Raw genomic sequence first — 19673 nt, forward strand, 5'->3', positions numbered from 1 at the left:
CTGATCCCTCCTGACAGCATGTCCAAAGTATGTAAGATGCAGTCTTGCCATCCTTGCTTCTAAGGAGTATTCTGGTTGTACTTCTTCCAAGACGGATTTGTTCGTTCTTTTGGCAGTCCGTGGTATATTCAATATTCTTGTCCAACACCACAGTTCAAAGGCGTCAGTTCTTCTTTGGTCTTCCTTATTCATCGTTCAGCTTTCACATGCATATGATGCGATTGAAAATACCATGGCTTGGGTCAGGCGCACCTTAGTCTTCAAGGTGACATCTTTGCTCTTCAACACTTTAAAGAGGTCCTTTGCAGCAGATTTACCCAATGCAATGCGTCTTTTGATTTCTTGACTGCTGCTTCCATGGCTGTTGATTGTGGATCCAAATAAAATGAAATCCTTGACAACTTCAATCTTTTCTCCGTTTATCATGATGTTGCTCATCGGTCCAGTTGTGAGGATTTTTGTTTTCTTTATGTTGAGGTGCAACCCATACTGAAGGCTGTGGTCTTTGATCTTCATTAGTAAGTGTTTCAAGTCCTCTTCACTTTCAGCAGGCAAGGTTGTATCATCTGCATAACGCAGGTTGTTACTGAGTCTTCCTCCAATCCTGATTCTCCATTCTTCATATAGTCCAGCTTCTCGGATTATTTGCTCAGCATACAGATTGAATAGGTATGGTAAAAGAATACAACCCTGACGCACACCTTTCCTGACTTTAAACCACTCAGTATCCCCTTGTTCTGTCCAAACAACTGCCTCTTGATCTATGTAAAGGTTCCTCATGAGCACAATTGAGTGTTCTGGAATCCCCATTCTTCACAATGTTATCCATAATTTGTTACGATTCACACAGTCAAATGCCTTTGCATAGTCAATAAAACACAGGTAAACATCCTTCTGGTATTCTCTGCTTTCAGCCAGGATCCATCTGACATCAGCAATGGTATCCCGGGTTCTACATCCTCTTCTGAAACTGGCCTGAATTTCTGGTAGTTCCCTGTCATTATACTGCTGCAGCCATTTTTGAATGATCTTCAGCAGAATTTTGCTTGCGTGTGATATTAACGATACTGTTCTATAATTTCCACATTTGGTTGGATCACCTTTCTTGGGAACAGGCATAAATATGGATCTCTTCCAGTCAGTTGGCCAGGTAGCTGTCTTCCATATTTCTTGGCATAGACGAGTGAGCACCTCTAGCGCTGTATCTGTTTGTTGAAACATCTCAACTGATATTCCATCAATTCCTGGAGCCTTGTTTTTTGCCAATGCCTTCAGAGCAGCTTGGACTTCTTCCTTCATTACCATTGGTTCCTGATCATATGCCACCTCTTAAAATGGTTACAACATCGACTGATTCTTTTTGGTATAATGATGCTGTGTATTCCTTCCATCTTCTTTTGATGCTTCCTGCATTGTTTAATATTTTCCCCCATAGAATCCTTCACTATTGCAACTCAAGGCTTGAATTTTTTCTTCAGTTCTTTCAGCTTGAGAAACCCTGAGCATGTTCTTCCCTTTTGGTTTTCCATCTCCAGCAGAGCCCTGGTGGCACAGTGATTAAGAGCTCGGCTGCTAACCAAAAGGTTGGCAGTTCAGATCCACCAGCCACTCCTTTGAAGCCCCGTGGAGCAGCTCTACTTTGTCCTGTAGGGTTGCTATGAGTCAGAATCGACTCTACGACAGTGGGATTTCTGCAATATCAAAAAAAATCTATCACTCCTTTACTATAATGGTAGTCTTATAGATAGCTTAAAAAAAAAAAAATTTGCACCACCACATCTGGTTAAAATTGTGACTGCCAGTTTTGACATTAGAATCTCCTAGTTTGAAATTCAAACAGTCCCCAGTGTCAGCTCCTAAATAAAAAGACCCACATCGCCTGTAGCTATTTAGTGTCTAGACGTTCTTATTTAGGAACCAGTCACGGCATGCAAATGGCGAATGACCACGGAAAGTTGTCCGTTGTGTGTGGTACTCGGAGCAGGTTCGTTAGACTAGGTGCTGAGCCCGGGAGGAAAGCTGCTCAGAGATGGTTTTATGAAGAAAAAGTGGGCTTTATTCATTTGTTGGGAAGTAGCCATGTTGTTAGGAGGGCACCTTCATGCAGGAGACCCTGGGTTCAAACCTTAGCCAGTGCACCTCATCCACAGCCACCACCCGTCTGTCAGTGAGGCTCGTGTGTAGCTATGATGCTGAACAGGCTTCACAGAGCTGTCAGACTAAGACAGACTGGGAAGAAAGGCCTGGCAATGACTTCTCAAGATCAGCCAGTGAAAACCCTACAGTCATGACAGTCTGATCCACGAGTCGGGGGCCCACTGGCCCGCAGCTGACCATACCAAGCCGTATCATGTTCGTGTGGCTTCAGCCTGTGAGAGACCCACTTAGTCTCCCATGACAGGCAGCATCCCCTGAGTGTTTTGGATGTCATCCAGGAGCACTTCATCCTCTGAAGGGCCATTGTTAGGATTTTTAAATAGTCTTTTGATCGGGTATTGATCCAAATATTTTTTTTTTTTCATTTTTTATTGTAGTTTTGGTGAAAGTTTACACAGCAAATTAGTTACCCATTTAACAATTTCTATACATCTTCTTCAGTGACATTGGTTTTTCACAGCGCATCAGCATTCTCATTATTTCCCCAAGTACGTTTTACTCACACACCTTTTCTTTCTTTCTTTCTCAGGACCTGTCTGGCTCCATTGATGACCTCCCTACAGGAACCGAAGCAACCTTGAGCTCGGCAGTTAGTGCCTCCGGGTCCACGAGCAGCCAGGGGGATCAGAGCAACCCAGCGCAGTCACCCTTCTCCCCGCACGCATCCCCGCACCTCTCCAGCATCCCCGGGGGCCCATCACCTTCTCCCGTCGGCTCTCCTGTCGGGAGCAACCAGTCAAGGTCTGGCCCAATCTCTCCTGCGAGTATTCCAGGTATTCCATTTCTTAATAATTTTATATCTTCCTTTGTAATGAAGCCAGACCTAAGGTTAATCAGCAGCATACACGCCATTTCTTTATTTGACCAGCAGAAACCTGGCTAGGAGTACAACTTTGTGGATTGTCACCAGAGCGTGGGAGAGTCCCAGTTCCTAAAGATGCCCGAGCAGTGGGCATCGCCGCCGATGAATCAAATCACCAGCTCCTTGGATGTTTTCAGTTTGCACTTTTACCTTAATTTATGCCAGAACCACAAAATTATTTATTTTGCTAGCATGTCTATTTGTAATGACTCTGCCAAAAAAGATCATCTGTTGATAAAAACCACTAAATTAACTTATCAAAGAGATTGTTGACTAGTATTGACCTTTTTTTTTTTAATGGTTCTATTTTTATCCTAATATATATACCATAGTTGTTATTCTCGATTATAGTTGTTGTTACTCAAACGGAGGCCTAGAGACTTGCCCATGGTCATTACTGTCCATAGTCGTACAGTTCATTTCAGCAGCAAGGCTTCTGATTCTTCATCCAGTGGGCTTCTTGTATAGTTCAGGATACATGTATGTAAAGTTTCCAGTGATGACTGGCAGTGTTTACTAAAGAGACTCAGTAGGCCCACTAGAGCTAGCCAGAAAAGCATATTTTCAGAAGATAACCGGACTGAACTAGTTGCCGTCAGTCAGCTCTGACTCATGACAACCCCATGTGTTGCAGAGTAAAACTGCATTCCAAAGGATTTTTAGGGTTGTGATTTTCCTGAAGCAGATTGCCAGGCTTTTCTTCTGAGGCACCTCTGGGTTAGTAATTGAGCATGTAACCATTTGCACCACCCCGGGACTCCATTTTCATAAGGTCGAACCCGTTTTTCTTCCAACTTGAAAAAAAGGATAAGCCAGCCGTTGCTATTCCTGAGGGTTTGGCCTAAATTAAGGAGACAGAAGACAAGATTGTACCCCAGAGATTGACAGAATCTCAGCTGTTGTCTCCACACATAAACATTTTAGCTGGATAGTGAACCCCCGCTTCACTCTGTCATAGGGAAACTGATTTCCATGTGATTGGCAGGAGTCTAGCATAAGAGGGAACAACAGGTGAAGTTCAAGGACCTGGATTGTTTCTTACCCTTTTTATATGTATTGAGACCCCATCAACTAAATGTGACCAGTGCTATTCCCTCTCAGTTTTCCCTTTTCCTCTCTCCATGGCCATGGACGGGGCTGCCACATGGAGTGAGCAGGCTGTTCATCACGCAGGGCATGGGTGCTGAGGGGCCGCTGAGAGCTGACATCCAGCTGCTCTCCCCAGCGAGGGGCACCCTTTCCTGATTCACACAGAAGAGCCAGGGAGCTGTCAGCAACCTGGCCTAGCCCTCATGGAGTAGTTTGTGGTTTGAATGTCTCCACTTTCTGTTCCCACAGCTAAACCTAGAGATGCAAATAGAAGGCTTTGATATATGTTCAAATCAGAATTTTTTTATAAAATTCAAAGCAGAATTTTTATATGGCACTTTTTAAGGGGATTTGTTAAAAAAAATGTGTGTCAGATTTTTGTTGAAAAAAATATGTATATGCTCTTCTGTTTCCCTTTCCTAGCCTCTCTGACCTTCCTTCTTTTTTTTTTTCAAATCACTATTCCCTAAGATCCATATCTTTAAACTCTGGAAAGTATTGAACATGTTTATGTTATACACTTGTGTGAATTTGATCACGGGTAATAAAACCACATGGTAGACATCATCATGAAGCTGTTATTTGTTTTTTTATTATTTACTTTTAACTAAATTCCAGAACCCCTGCCTTTAGAGAATAATTAGGCCCATTTAGTAATCTTACCTCCTTTTCTCATCTCTGGTCCTTATTAGAGAGTCCCTGGGTGGTGCAAACAGTGAAACACTCTACTGCTAGCCAAGAGGTTGGTGGTTTAAACCCACCCAGAGGTGCCTGGGAAGATAGGCCTGGTGATCAGCTTCTGAAAAGCTACTGCCTTGAAAACCCAATGGAGCAGTCCTGCTCTGCACACGTGGGGAGGCCATGAGTCAAAATCACCTCGACTACAGCTAACAGTAGCAACAAAGCCCTTATGTTCACATTTTTTGTAGATCTGTATGTTAGATCCTAAGGTAATTTATACTCCACTTTTATTTGGTTCTTAGTCTGCACCAATGAAATATGTCGTGTAGAGATTGCGTGTTTCTCAAGGGCAGGAAACTTAAGCTGTTGCTTCACAAACATCCACTTGGAATTTCCTTCTTATTTTCCTACGTGGAGCCTTCTGCCTCCCGCCCCCCTACCCTCCCAGCACACCTTGCTCTTTCTGACCTCACTTCTCTCCTGTTAGCGCCTGCTCTAGCTTGCCGCTGCCTTGCCATTGTCTCCCCAGCAAGCCACGGTAAAATGAGTAGCTGTTGGGTCACTGATAGCTGGGGTGAGGCAAAGCCACGACATTGTGGGAGGTTCTTCCCGGTATTGCTTTCCTGGGGTCTGTGGAAGAAAAGCAGCCGTTTTTCTCCACCTCTGCCCTTGTAAATGAAATGGACAGCTGATGAGAAGTGTCACAGACATGGGAAAACAAAGCACACTATAGCATCCAGAATGGCTGACTCTGGGTCTTGCCCATGAAACCCGTTCTCCACCTACCATGGATCTGCCCTCCCATCACACTGCCTGACCAACGTCGTGTCATGGGAACCAGTCCTGTGGGGCACGGGCGCTGCGTTGCCCTGGCAGAGTCCTCTTGCAGCGGGGCTCGCCTCCCTGCCTTTCTGAGAATCAGAGTAGGGGTTTTCCGTGGTGAGTAGCCACAAGGACTCCTGCCTTGGTTCGCACAGGACTGGGCTCCGGTCACGCAGCCATCTGCACTTGGAAGGCACAGACTTCAGCCCTGGCTGTTAACCCAAACAGGCCTTTGAGAACAGAGATGTGTGCGCTCCCCCAGTGCCATTACATATGTTCTTGTTTTGTACTTACTGTCTTCATTGCTCTCTCTTATTCATAAAGATAAATTTATGTACTTGGGGATAGAAATGAAGTACCCCATCTTTCCAATTGGTCACTGACATAGATATTAGGCGCTCGTGCATATACACGCTTAACTTAAGCAAATCTAATGGCGGGTGCAGTTGACTCTGGATTTATGAGATCAAACGTTCAGTTTCCCTTCTACTACCTGATGCCACCACAGGTGCTTTTGCAGCTTCTTGGGCTGCATCCTGGAGTTTCTAACTTCTGTTTAAGGAGCACGAGCTACGCGGTCTTGAACGTATTGTATAGGTCTCTCTTACGCCGTGCGGAGTCCAGGCTCACGCAGTCCTGGAGGCTGACACAGCACCACGTCAAAGTGCCTCGCTGTTGCCAGGAGATTTAGGGGATGCGAATTCCACTTGTCTTGCCTCCAGAGCCAGCCATTCCAGTTTACTAACAAAGCAAAAATGTAAATAAGCCGAGCTTCTTTTTTATTTTATTGGCCAAAGGCTTTTGTCAGCTCTTTCCTCCTTGGGCTATGAGCAGCAACAGTGTTTAAATATTAAGGAGGGCGAACGTGCCATGGGAGGCAGAAAGGGGAAGGCAGATAGTAACGGTTCATAGCCCGATAAACATTTCTGCTTCTAAAAACTTTGAAGGTCCAGACTGCTGATGGTAGCTCATTGATTCTGTGAAAGAAGAGCTAAGAATAGCAACCGTAGACTCTTGAATCTTTTTTTCCTTCATTCTTTTTTTAGCATTTGGCATTTGTACCACATTCGGTTTTACACAGAGTTAAGTCACTTTCATCTGACGGGAGAACAGCCATTGATTATAGTAGATCAGGACCAGACTTGGCCATTCACATTAGCACCCTGACAAATCGGCATCTACTTCTTAGCCATTCTTTTTCTTGCCTGGTCCTAGGCATTTATTGTAAGAGGACTCATCAAAGGTAGCATCTTCCCAGCCATCACAGACAAAAACAAAATGTAACGTCAACTGTCAAAGTAGAACCTGCTCAGTTTTTAAGTTGTACGCGCTTTGCTGTTTAAGGCGTCTAATCTTGCCCCCTCTCCCCAGACTGAAGCTGGCTGTAGGAGGTGAGAAAGAGGGAGGCTGGGGCTCAGGGTAGCTGAAGAGCCGAGAAATTGCAGAAGGAGGAAGGAAGCTGCAGGTGGACTCAAAGAGGACCGGGTGGAGAAAATCATGCTTTCTGTCATGAGTCTTTCAGAAGCTGCACTATTGCTCAGTCCTTCTCTATTTCTGCCTCCTTCACCCAGCCGCCTTCCTTTCCTCACTCCACAGCCCCCTGTCCCCCCACCCCCCGTGCCGTGGGTACCTCCGTGCATGTACCCCCTGGAGGGAGCTGCCTCCAGGAAGCCTCCCCACAGCAACCCCCCACGCACCCACACCCACACCCACGTCCCCACACACACATGCACACCCACACACACACCCCCATACACCCCCCCACACCTCCCCACACACCCTCCCACACACACCCACACACACACCCACACACACACCCACACACATACCCACACACCGCCCACACACACAAACACACAGTTATTAATCTATGTCTATGCAGATTATGTCTGTGCAGATTAATAACTGGCAGGTGACTTCAGTTGCCCTCCTTTGAAAAGGATCACAGGGTTTAAGGGCCTGCAGAAACGGAGACAGCTCTTCCTCTGTTGTAAAGCACCAGCTACTTTATAGAGGAACCTGATGCTCTGGAGCTTTAGCTCAGGTCAGTCCTTGATGGGGAGAGATGTGCCCAGCATACCAGCCACCGTGAGGGGGAGAGATGGGCCCAGCATACCAGCTACCATGAGGGATTTGCATCCCTCGGGGGAGCCTCAAGCACTAAGAGCATGGAGTCCAAAAGAGGGAGGCACACATTAGATGAAATACGGCAGCACCGTGGTTTATTTAGAGCTCCTCCGTGCGCTCACCGGGTTCCTCTTAGCAAGCCAGAGCATGGTAGATTTCCTATGGGCCGATCTAGCCGCAGATGCAAACGAGAAGATATTCTGGTCAAAAAAATTCATTTTCTTGCCTAATTTGACACTGAGACAAGCAGATTCTGGAAGGACACCTTAATGGGAAAGAGAAAAATGAATCTCAGTTCAGAGGTAGTCATAGGCCAGGGTGAGCAGGAAGGGTTTCAGTGAGAGGAAATGATAGTTCCAGGTCTAATTTGTCAAGATTAGTGCCTAAGAAAGGAACCAAGGGGAACTCACGCCCGGGCCTCTCTCTCTTAATCTACCCTCCCTGGGGTTTAGATCTCTTGAGGCTCAAGCCTAAATAAAGAAATTTTCCACTTCGTAATTTATCCTTGCTTAATAAAACTCAGGCTAATATTATAAGTTTATTTCTATAGGTAAATGGCTCTAAGCCAGTTTCCTTCATTATAACATTAGTAGAATCTCTGAAACGGCACTGCATGTAATGACATTATTGTGTTTTTGGTTTTTTGGAAAGTCTGCACAGTTACCCTACCTGGGAGCCTTAGTTTAAAGCACCCACCAAGTGTTCCTCGTTGTCTTCTCTAGAGGTAGAAGCCCCTGCAACAGCTTGTTGCCAGGAAGACGCATGCTGCTTACTGGCAAGCTGAGCAGGGGGAAAAATTAAACACGAAACGCCGTTGATAGATCCACGTTTTTAATCTGTGGCAACACAGAAAACATCAATTCAGCAGTTCTACAAACCAAGGCAAACTTTAAGCCAGTGTTTTTTCCCTTACAAAGTAAAATATTTGTATGTTACAGAAAACAGTGATTTCAGATCCTTTCCAAACGATGCTTAGCCACAGTTAGGAAAGCAACGATGTATGTTGTCTTCTGGAGAGATGAGGCTGCAGTTCTGTAAGGCTTAGTCCTTAGTAGTATGATACAGAGCCTGCTCTCCTTCAGATGCTGAGTTAAAATCCAGACCCAGATCCCATTCTAGGAACTAGGTGCTTTGGTTAGGGGTACTCCCAGCCTCGTTGCTGGAGGGCGGGTCCCCGTTTCTGACCCAGCCAGATCCTAGCATTTGAAGCCAGTGCAGCACCCCATGTGCAGAACTACTGTCCCCCGGCCACCTGAGGTGTCCTGCTAACTGGGGAATGAGTATTTCTTCATCACTTCAATACCATTGACTGTCCATTTTCTTCAGTTCTTCCATTCCAAATTTAGCCTTTTCCCTGCTCTTCCTCCCACATTCAGAAATAAGAGACTACTAGGATTTTCTCCAACTATACATTTTCTGCTGGTTTAATTAATACCGGTTGATTTAAATCTCCGTTTATTTTCTATCCCCTTTTTTTCCTCTGGTGCTCTGTGCTGTTAGCAGTGGCTAAGACTTCCCCGTGGTTGATCCGTCAGGCCACTCCCACTTCTTGGCTGTTTGTGTCCTGTTTGCTGCAGAAATCCTTCAAGCACCTTGTTTTCGTGTTTGGAACTGAGGAGACTGCTCTGAACTTGTGCTTAAGTTGAGTGTTTTCGCTTCTTTGGGATCACCAGTGTGCAGCCCCTGTTGAAATGCTGTTGGCGTTGACCTGCTATGTTTTACATCTTCACTGGAAATAAGGAATAAGAATGGAAGTCACAAAAGCTTCCGTGAGCTAATTTTAGCCAAAAAAGAAAAAAGTTTCAAAAGTCATTTTGTTGTATTTTGGAAAATGGTGGTGAATGAATGGTGCTTACAGTCAAGATGTTCCTCAAGTTGATTTCATAAACTTCTGATCTGTGTTACTGTGTTTTCTAAAGGAATAAGTGACTGTTGTGGAAGGAAGAAAACCATTTTACCGAGGGTGTTTGTGTTTGTTTCCCTATCTTCTGTTAACCCTGGAGCCAAGACTATGATGATGTGTTGATTGATTATAGCCGTTAAGCCTCTTACTAATCAGTTTCATCACTTATTCTCAATTCACACACTTGCACCTTTGATTTCTCTTCCATAACAGGGTGATCTGGGTTGTCATTGACTAATGAAGAACAGAATTGGTTTGGGCATGAGACAAACGGAATGCCCACACCAATCCTAAAAGGCATTAATCTTTAATAATCCACATCTGCATGTTTATAAATGATAGAACCAGGGACTGTTAATGTTGATATTCTCCCTTCCAAACAGAAAGTGACATAGGAGTTTGTACTTGCAAACTACATTAGATGTATGCAGCTGAATGCCAAGAGTATGACCTTGCCTGGGTTGCCAAATGTATTAATGCAGTGAGTGGCTTTTAAAAGTCCCATGTTGCACTTTTGCTGCTGGGTAAATTAGGTGACACCCCAGGAAGGGCAACTAGCCCATCACTCACTTCTCTTCCTTCCTTAATTTACTGTTCCCTTCTTTCATTCGTTTCTTCAGCAAACAAGTACTATGTGCCTACTGTGCCACTACCTACCATCCGTTTCTAGGAACTGGGGGAAATGCATTTCGGCATAGAAGACTGAGGACCCAGTACCCATGGAACAGAAATCCTAGTGAGAAAGACAAAGGATGGGTACATAAGTACATAATTTATTATCAGGTGTTGTCAGGCTAAGAGCATGGGGGTGGGGTGGAGTAGTGCATCTTTACTGAGCAATTGTTAGGGAAGGTGTTTCTTAGACACTGGTACTTCAACAAGACATCTGAAAGAAGTACAGGAGCAAGCCATGTGAATGGCTGGGGAAGGGGTATCCGGGCAGAGGAAACAGCAGCACAAAGGACCTGAATCAGTTGTGTGCATGGTGTTGGTGGGCCAGGGACCCCAAGGAAGTCATGTAGCTGGAGCATCCTGGGGGGTGGGAGTTGGAGCAGAATGGGTAGGCAGCTAGCATAGGCAAGCCAAGGGCCAGCTTGTAGGTCATGATGTTATGTTGTTAATTGCCATCGATTCTGACTCAGGGTGACCCTAAGTGTGCAGAGTACAGCTGCTTCAGAAGGTTTCAGTGGCTTGACCTTTCAGAAGCAGATCTCCAGGCCTTTCTTTTGAGGTGCCTGTGGGTGGGTTCAGGCTGCCAACCTTTTGCTAGTAGTCGAGCGCTTCACTGTGCCACCCAGGGACTCCTAGGTCATAATTAGGACTCAGGAATTTATTTGAAGTGTGACAGGAAACCACTGGGAAGGCTGAGAGGCAGGGAATGGTGTGATCCAGTGTAAGTTTTCAGAGGATCATTCCTGCCACAGCGTGGGGCGTGTCCTATGGGGCATTCCAGCTGCAGAGGGGCGCGTGTCCTGTGGGGGCGGGCAGGCTGCAGTGTGGGGCATGTCCTGTGGGGGCGGGCAGGCTGGAAGCAGGGAGATTAGTCAGCAGGGGGCTGAGAAGCCTCTTGCAGAGATTGGTGATGGCTGGGGGTGCACAGAGCTAGTGCTGGGGGGGTTGTGGCCTAAGAGATCAACAAATAGTGATGCCGTTTACTGAGTTGGGGAGATTCAGGAAGGAGCAAGTTTTTGATGGGGAATCAAGAGTTTGGTTTTGAGCATGTTACATTTGAGATGCCTACTAAGGGTTTAGGGGAGAGAGGCTGGAGAAGTACATTTGTGAGTTATTAGGGTTTTAGATGAGCTCACCAGGGCACCTAGCCTGCATCAGGATCACGGATTGCTGGGTCCCATACCCAGCTTCAGATTTAGTAGGCTTGGGAGCGGGGGAGCTGAGCGTTTTCAACCCGTTCCAGTCGATGTTGACGCTGCTGATCTGGGGACTGACTGTTGGCCTAGTGATGCGTGAAAGTCAGTGGTTCTCACCGCTGGCTGTACATAGAACATCCTGGGAAGCTTACAGAAAAGGACTGATTCCCCGAACAACCTCCAGAGATGCTGGTTTAATTGGTCTGAGGCGGGGGGTACTCCATCAGTATTTTGCCCTGGTGGTGCGGTGGTTGAGAGCTGGGCCGCTAACCAAAAAATTGGCAGTTCAAATCCACCAGCTGCTCCTTGGAAACCCTACGGGGCAGCTCTACACTTCTATAACGTCACTGTGAGCCAGAATCGACTCAAAAGCAATGGGTTTTTTGGGTTTGGGGTGATTATTGTGCACAGGTTGAGAAACCCGGAGAGAAGAATTCTGGGGCCTGAACCTAGGGCTACTCAAAGGTGCAGAGACCATGAACAGGTAAAGGGAACAGAGACGGAATCACCAGTGACACCAGGTGCTCCTGGGGAAAAAGCCAGGAGAACATGATGTTCTAGAAGCCACACAAAGAAAGCAGAAGAGGCTGACTGTGCCCAGTGTAGCCTAACACCTCCCTGCAAGCGTTCCATGGGCATGTTTTACGGAATAGGAAGCTAGTATTCACAGTTACGATCGTGTATGTGATGGTCATGGAAAAGCTTAGGGCTATATAGTTCTTTTTCTTTTTTTTTTAAAGGAAGCATGTTGTCATTTTGTTCTGACCTTTCCAGAAATAGGTTGTAGCTCAATTGGGAGTAACGTCACAGGGAAGATTCTTGTGATAAAACAGTTATAGCCTCGAGCCAAATTCAGTTTTAATAATAAAATTCCTTATTTTCACAATTGTTACTTTAAAAGTTACAAAATCCAATAATCGTGTAATTTAAAATTCTATTTGAAAAAGACAAAAATGTTGGCCAAATTAAAGAACAGATAGCTCTCTTGGAATAGTGCAAGAAAAGAAAGCTCGAAAGTCAGTCACGTTGCTCATATAACCTTTCCCGCTAGATGCTTGAGGCCATCTTTCCACTATAGGATTTTAAAATTTTTGTTACCAGATAGAAACCCCAGGTTCTTACTAGGCGTGGTTCATGTTGGCCGATAAACGAGAGACTGAAGTGGAAGAACAAAAAAGGCACCTTTACTCGGTTGTACAAGGAAATGGAGTCAGTCGGTGCTTACTGCCAGGACTGCTCACTCAGGGCGTGCAGACAGGTTACTTTTAAAGGGGTTTACAAGTAGAGAGTTCATACAAGTTACGTCAGCAACAGCCTTAATCATACTATGCAGATACAATGGGGTTTACATATAACATCCAAGCAAAAGCCGGATTCAGATGCAAAGCTGATGGCAGGGGGGCCCAGCAAAGGAAACGATTTTGCCATAAAACACTGTAGGGGAGGAAGCCAGGTAAAGAGTACAGCACTGTGGGGGTTCCGTCTCACTCCTCCCATCTTTTTGGACATTGGTCATTCAAGACCAGTGTCCATCTTGAACTATAACCCAGCTTGGAATTGTGTGGCATATTTTTGGAGAGGGGCAAATATTGGACCTCGGGCTTTCATTATGGCTACTGACCTCTTGTTGGTTTATAACTATTTACTAAATATTGAAAGAAAAAGAGCGACTGTTACGCCCTGTTTATATGAATGTCTCTCTAAAAGGCTCTTTTTCTTTTTTTCAGGTTGTCTTTATATCTGAGGGGCCAGTTGATGTGTCTTTATAAGAGCCTTTGTGAGTCCAGCTCACATTCTCTATGCTCAAGGACAGGAAATAATGATTTCAATATTATTTTCCAACTCATTCCCTCCCGTTGATCGGAGATTGGAGATAACACATCAATGATCAGTATCTGGACTTAGTCGAGCTCCTAAATGGCAGCCATTGCAGGCTCCTTAAACTCAGGGTGCTGGTTTTCCACCAGATACCATTTGGTTCTTCACCAGGATATTAAGTAAGAGCGATGTTCTCAATCACATTGCCAGCGTGAGCAGGCTCAGTGTACATCAACGTCTTAGCCCGAGGCCTTCTTTTGTCCTTTTAGGTGTGGAAGACAATGGAAGATAAATTTTATTATGCCTAATATTGTCAGGATGCAGACTGAGAATATCACTGTCCCTTTCAGTAGTGATCTAGCCCATGTACTTATTCTTATTGGTAACCAACCAAATAAATCTGGTGTTTGTAAGGGCGTTACAGTATGTAACCAAGCAGCTTGCCATCTAATTCTATGTATATCCTTTTCTATTTCTCCTTTGTTATTTATCCAAATGCAACAAGAGGTATTTGCTACAGCATAGACTACACTTCCTCAGGCTGATTAAAAAAAAAATCTTAAGGCTGTTTTGTTATCTCATGTCACTTTGGATAATGAGGTCAGAGATTATCGTTGTGTCTTTATCTCATTAGCAACTTGGTCTATGATTTATCTGCATAATGACTGATAAATTTCTTAAAGATTTTTCTAATACAACTATACCATAACTATGAACTAAAGCTACCAACCATACCCTGAGTGTTGGACCAGTGGATTTCTTTTTGACTCTCATTTTTGGTGTATAACAATTTAACATTACCTTTTCAATATTTACTAGTATCATTACAATGAATATCTAAAGGTAATCTTAAAATTGTCAAAGTGTGTTACCCTTGCATTCACCAGGAATCTAAACACGAAATTGCCCACGTAAACCCATTGTTGGTTGGAAAGGGATCATTTAAAACCAGTATAGTTGGATCCACCACACAAAAAGTTTGTCTAGAGGAAACCGAAGGTATAGAAAACGCTAAAGAGGTTGACCCTAACCCTCAGCAACCTCCCAAGACCAGCAGGCTTAAAAGGAATTAGACTGTTGGTTAAACAAGGCTTCATTGTGCAACTTCTCTCTGGAAAAGGCATTTATCTGAATACCCAAATGTATGTCATAGTGTGTACTGTGACATCAAAGCAGGTTAAACAGGTACTTATTACCTTTAAAAATAAATAATAAAGTCAAGCGTTGGTTAATACACCTTCATAATGGAGATTTCAGTCAGATACCTTGCATTTTTTTGTTTGTCTTTCAGCAGATTACAGTGCTTTAATTTTCTGTCTCTTTACTTTTAAAACGGTGTTATATCAAGGGTTTAGAAGTATTTTTATCACAGAAATAAGCTCTCATTATTTAGTGTAATTGTAAATACAATAAAATTTTTAAAGCCTATTAGATGATAGTATATCACTTTAGTACATAAATTGACTCTTAATTCTGTATTTAAATAGGAAGTATATAGACATCCTGTTGCCTGAATGCCAGTGTTTTATCTTTTGGTTCCAATTTTGTGTATCATGTGCAATTACATTCTAATATCTAATTTCCAAATGGTTTATCTTTTCGTACCACACCTCACACCCAGAAGCGGCATAAAAATTCACGAGGACTGGCCACGGGTGTCATAGTTTGGTCTGGAAAGCACGGTCACTTGTGCATATAGGCACACCCAGCGCCCACATCTGCGTTGGCTATTTTTGGTACAGAAACAACTCCAAGTCCATGTGGTGCTTCTCATAGCGACCGTTTTTATAGGCAGAGAGTTGCCACCGAGTGTTGGAGCCCAGAGTGAGAGATTTGTGACAAGGGAGGACGGAGCAAGGGAAACTTTTATTAAAGCAAAGGAAGTGCCTTGGCTTTCAAAAGGCCTGTCTCTATCAGGCAGCACAGAGCAGCGATCAAGTGGAAAAAAGAGAGCAGGCAGGCGCCTCATCTAATCTTCCTCCTGGGGGCCCAGGTGGACAAATTGGCAACCCTGTTCACAGCTTTCTTCCGTCTCCCCTTTGTACGTAAGAACTGCTAATCGGATCCATGCTGCTGCAACTGTGGTTAGTTATTAACAGAATAAAAGCCGATTTCTTCAAAAGAATGGGTGGGGAAAACGACTATACAAAATTGCAAGGTTGTTAGAATCTTAAATGCACAGCAGTCGATTTTTCCCCTTATTCTGAATTATACGATGAATACAAGTCTTTCATCTGTCACTATACCCATTTCTTCAGAAGGCAGCCAAATATTAAGCTCCTCAAACAAAAAAGGAATCTTAGAAAGAGGAAAAATATTGAGGAGGAATAAGAATGGGTAAGAGAGGGGAAAAATTAGGTTTTGTTTTTATTAATTTGTCCTGGTGGGAGAAATACAAACTACCTGCTCCGTTTGGTTCCCCTCCCCTACCTCTCACCATACATCAAAGCAAGGATTAGAACAGATTTCTCTGGTAAGCCCTTCTGCATTCTGTGTCTCGCTTCCTGTGTGAGTAAACTGCAGAACCTACCACTTTTCTTTAACAGAGCACTATGGATCTAGACTTCTTGGTAAAAGGCAGGTGAGTGGTCATATCGAGATACACATACACACCCCACCTCCACCCAGTGGATTTTTCATACCCAAGACCTTTGAATTGTATGCCTGAGCTTTAAAGCTACTGAAACAAACAAAAAGCCAGTTGTCATCAAGTCAATTCCAACTCATGGTAACCCCATGTGTTACAGAGTGAAACTGCTCCGTGGTGTTTTCTTGAAAAGAGTGTGTTTTTATGAGAATGCTGGGTACAGGCGGTGAGCAGATTTTCAAAAGGCCAGTTTATAAATGTCTGCGCTCTTTGACATTCACAAAGGGATACCTCCCAACATCCTCAAGATTCCCAGAGATAGACATAACTTATACTGCATCCTGCTTTCAGCTGAATCACATTTTTGTTCCTGTTACCTATTGCCTATTCAAGTCATCACACCCAAGTTTAACTGAAGTTTATAAGCTTTGCGTAAAGTTTTATGTCTTATTTAATACCCATTTTTCCACAAAGAAACAAAGTTTTTATTCACTTAGCCAGAGCTCTTGGGGGAGTAAGGAAAATAGAAGCTGAGTGGAGCCAGGATGAGAGTGGTCAGCCAGGTTAAGGCACGTCACTCACACCCATCAACAGCTGTTGGGCAGAACTGAAAATTATGCCTCGGTAAAATCAGAAACTACGCCTTTCATGGGTGGACCGTCCTGGTCACAGAGGAATAGTGGAAGCTAAGAATGTCATACAGCCCATCCTTACTATCACAGATTCTGTGTTTGAGAATTTGCCTGCTTGCTAAAATTGACTTATAAATCAGTACTCACAGTCCTTCTTCAAAGAGTGGCAAAAAACTTCATTTGCCTGACACCCGTGTTTCCCACAGAGGTTGAGCAAGGCAGTGTTCTGTCTTCTTGTTTCAGCTCTTCTACTGTAAACAAGTGTCCTTTGTAGTGCCGCTTTTTGTGTGTGTGTATTTTTTTGTGCTTTTTGTTGGTGGTATCGCTTTTTAAAAATGGCCCCCAAGCGTAGTGCTAAAGTGCTGTCTAGTGTTCCTAAGTGTCAAACCCATTGCCATCAAGTCAGTTCTGACCCTAAAGTGACAGAGTAGACCCAACAGGACAGAGTAGAACTGCCCCATAGGGTTTCCAAGGAGCAGCTGATGATTCTAACTGCTGACCTTTTCTGAACACTTAACTACTGCGCCACCAGGGCTCCTAAGCACAATAAGGCTGTAATATGTTAGGTAAGCTTCATTCAGGCACGTGTTACAGTGCTGTTGGTCCTGAGTTCAATGTTAACAAGTCAACAGTATCTATTAAAAAATAGTGTCTTTAAACAGTTTGGTTGATGAAGATCTTGCGACCAGAGGCTCACAAGAACCCAACCCTGCATCTTCCCTAGGAGCAACAGCTCAGTATTTGCTAACTCAGTATCCACAGTAACTTTTAGACTGAACTGCGAGTAATGAGAATTGCGTCCCCTGACTTAACTTATAGTGTGCCTTGTAAGAGCCCTTTTAGTTTCTGTGCCTCAAGATCTCTGTAGAGAAGTGTCTACCCAAAAAGGCTTTCAAGCTTGTCACGTGGTCAGACTGTTAGGCTGACTCCTAGTTGAAAGACATCTTGTAATCATGGCGTGCTTCGTTACCAAACCGAAGAGGGCGATTGGGAAGATTCTGGCTTGGATCTAGTGACTAGATGAATGGTAGTGTACTATAGCTATAGTCTCCCTATGAGTTGGTAGCAGTGGCTGAGAGCTTGGATGCTAACCTAAAGGTTGGCAGTTCGGATCCAACAGCCACTACTTGGAAACCCTGTGGGACAGTTCTACTTTGTCCTGTAGGGGTGCTGAGTCAGAATCTATCTGACAGCTACAGGTTTATAATGAGTTGGTCTTTGTAATTAAAAATCAAAAGCACAAAGTATTGGTAGTATGACCCCTGTATGAGCAAAATTTGCGCATAGAATATATCATTAAAAACCTACTGCCCAGTGTTTTGTTCTGTTGTACAGAGGGTCACTATGAGTCAGAACCGACTCAATGGCATCTAACAGCAACAGTTAATAATGTTTAAGGTAGTCAAAATAGCAAACCCTCCTATTCACCTAAGATTTTGAATACTTGTGTCTCTTGTGTTGTTTCGTTACTGGTCAGAGGTGAACCAGATGATTTCGCTCTCAGTGAAATTAAAGCACTCTGGCCATTTGTTTTCTCAAGAAATCCTAATTAAGCGGAAGATAAGGATAAATTTTTTTTTTTTAAAGGATGAATACGAGTAATACTACCAAGTCTATCAAATGTTCCTGCTGTTTTACACATTTTGAGACACTTTTGTTAATACCACAGTTAAGGTTGTAACTAAAGATTGTTACACTTCAGTAAATTCTTAATCTTTCCGTTTTTAATTTTTTGGAATAGATTGGAAAACATGTTCAAACACCCTTAGTCATTTTTCTTTTTTACTTGGATTGCCCATTGTTCTCTTTAAAAAACAGTCTTTTAAAGGATTTTTTTTTTTTTTTAAAGATTAAGCTCTCTGACAATTCTTGGTGTAGTACAAATATGGTCGCCGAGTTTACAAAAACTATCAGCTATTCATGTGTGACCACTGGGGGACTAAACAGTCCACATGTCCATGGTTGGTTTATTCTTAAAACAGTAAGTGGGTTTTAAGCAATTTGAAAACTTTATGTTCAAGATACAAAAAGATACTTCTGTTACGTATTACCTCTGACAGAAAATGTTATTTCGTGGTAGAGGAGAAAAGTTAGGTCACATGGAAAAACCTAACTTTCGTGTACTTAAGTGAATATAGAATTTAAAACAAAATTTGTGCTCAATAAGGAAGTCTAAACAAACTTAATCAGATGCTTTAATTTTCTGCAAGATACTTTTTTTACTAGAAAAATTTTCAGAATTACAGATGACTGGAATTTGATTTCAACTAGCTCATCTAGTTGAGTGGTCACATTCTAGTCCTTTGTGAACTGCTTTTTTCTGTTTGGGACTCTCGTTTGTAGAGAAGGGAATTAATTTCAGTTTGTGTACATACATATATATTTCTTTGTGTAATATAAAGCAGAACAATTATGAGCAAAATTTTAGTTCTACTTTCAAGTTTTAAATGGCTAGACGTCACAGAAATTCGTATATTTAAGAATTTATTATAAAGTCCCTCTACAACCTTTAAAGCTGAGGGTCTATTATGATTTTTTATAAAACCAAGTAGCATAATTTAGAATGTCAGGCTTCTACTTAATATGCGTCTATATTAATGGTTTTTCCATTCAATGTAGAGAATATGGTAAGGATAACAGGTACTAGCAACTAATGGTTCACTTTTAGCAGTCTACCAGAACACCGCCTAAAATGGCTTCAGTGACGTTAGACAAATATCTGAAGGTTTATGGTTGCATCAAATTGAAAAATTCCTAATACCTAAGATCTGCTCTTATGTTCCCTCTTTACCCTTTAGTATTACCATTCTAAGGTAGGGTCACACCAGCAAACTGAGACAGATCTTGGTGTAAATATAGAATTTTTACTAACATTATTCGTCCATTTAACAGTATTTTAGAAATAAATTTCTGCCATGTATGTCTACTAGTAATATGATGTTTAAGGTATGATCCAGTCTTCATGGGTGCAGTTAGTTACAAGTGTTATGCTTATGTTTGCATACTTCATATCAAGCTTTGTACTTTACAAGATGGTAAATTGCTTTTTAACTTTTGGTTCTAAAAAATAGGTAAACCTCAGTTCTATAGTATTGCTTACCTGAAATAGATTTTCTTCTTTCACCGG

At 43.1% G+C, this 19673-nt stretch overlaps 1 protein-coding gene across 4 annotated transcripts in view; it reads left to right on the top strand.

Annotated features, from left to right (window-relative positions):
* Positions 1 to 19673, top strand: part of ARID1B (AT-rich interaction domain 1B) — a 502278-nt gene that overhangs the window by 351292 nt on the left and 131313 nt on the right. For all 4 annotated transcript variants that reach the window (XM_049904492.1, XM_049904463.1, XM_049904483.1 and 1 more), the window contains one exon: positions 2687 to 2930. In XM_049904492.1, coding sequence (XP_049760449.1) covers positions 2687 to 2930 — 244 coding nt within the window. The remainder of the gene's footprint in view (positions 1 to 2686; positions 2931 to 19673) is intronic.

This window comes from Elephas maximus, chromosome 1, assembly GCF_024166365.1.
Source record: "Elephas maximus indicus isolate mEleMax1 chromosome 1, mEleMax1 primary haplotype, whole genome shotgun sequence".
In the NCBI taxonomy this organism is placed as follows: Eukaryota; Metazoa; Chordata; class Mammalia; order Proboscidea; family Elephantidae; genus Elephas; species Elephas maximus.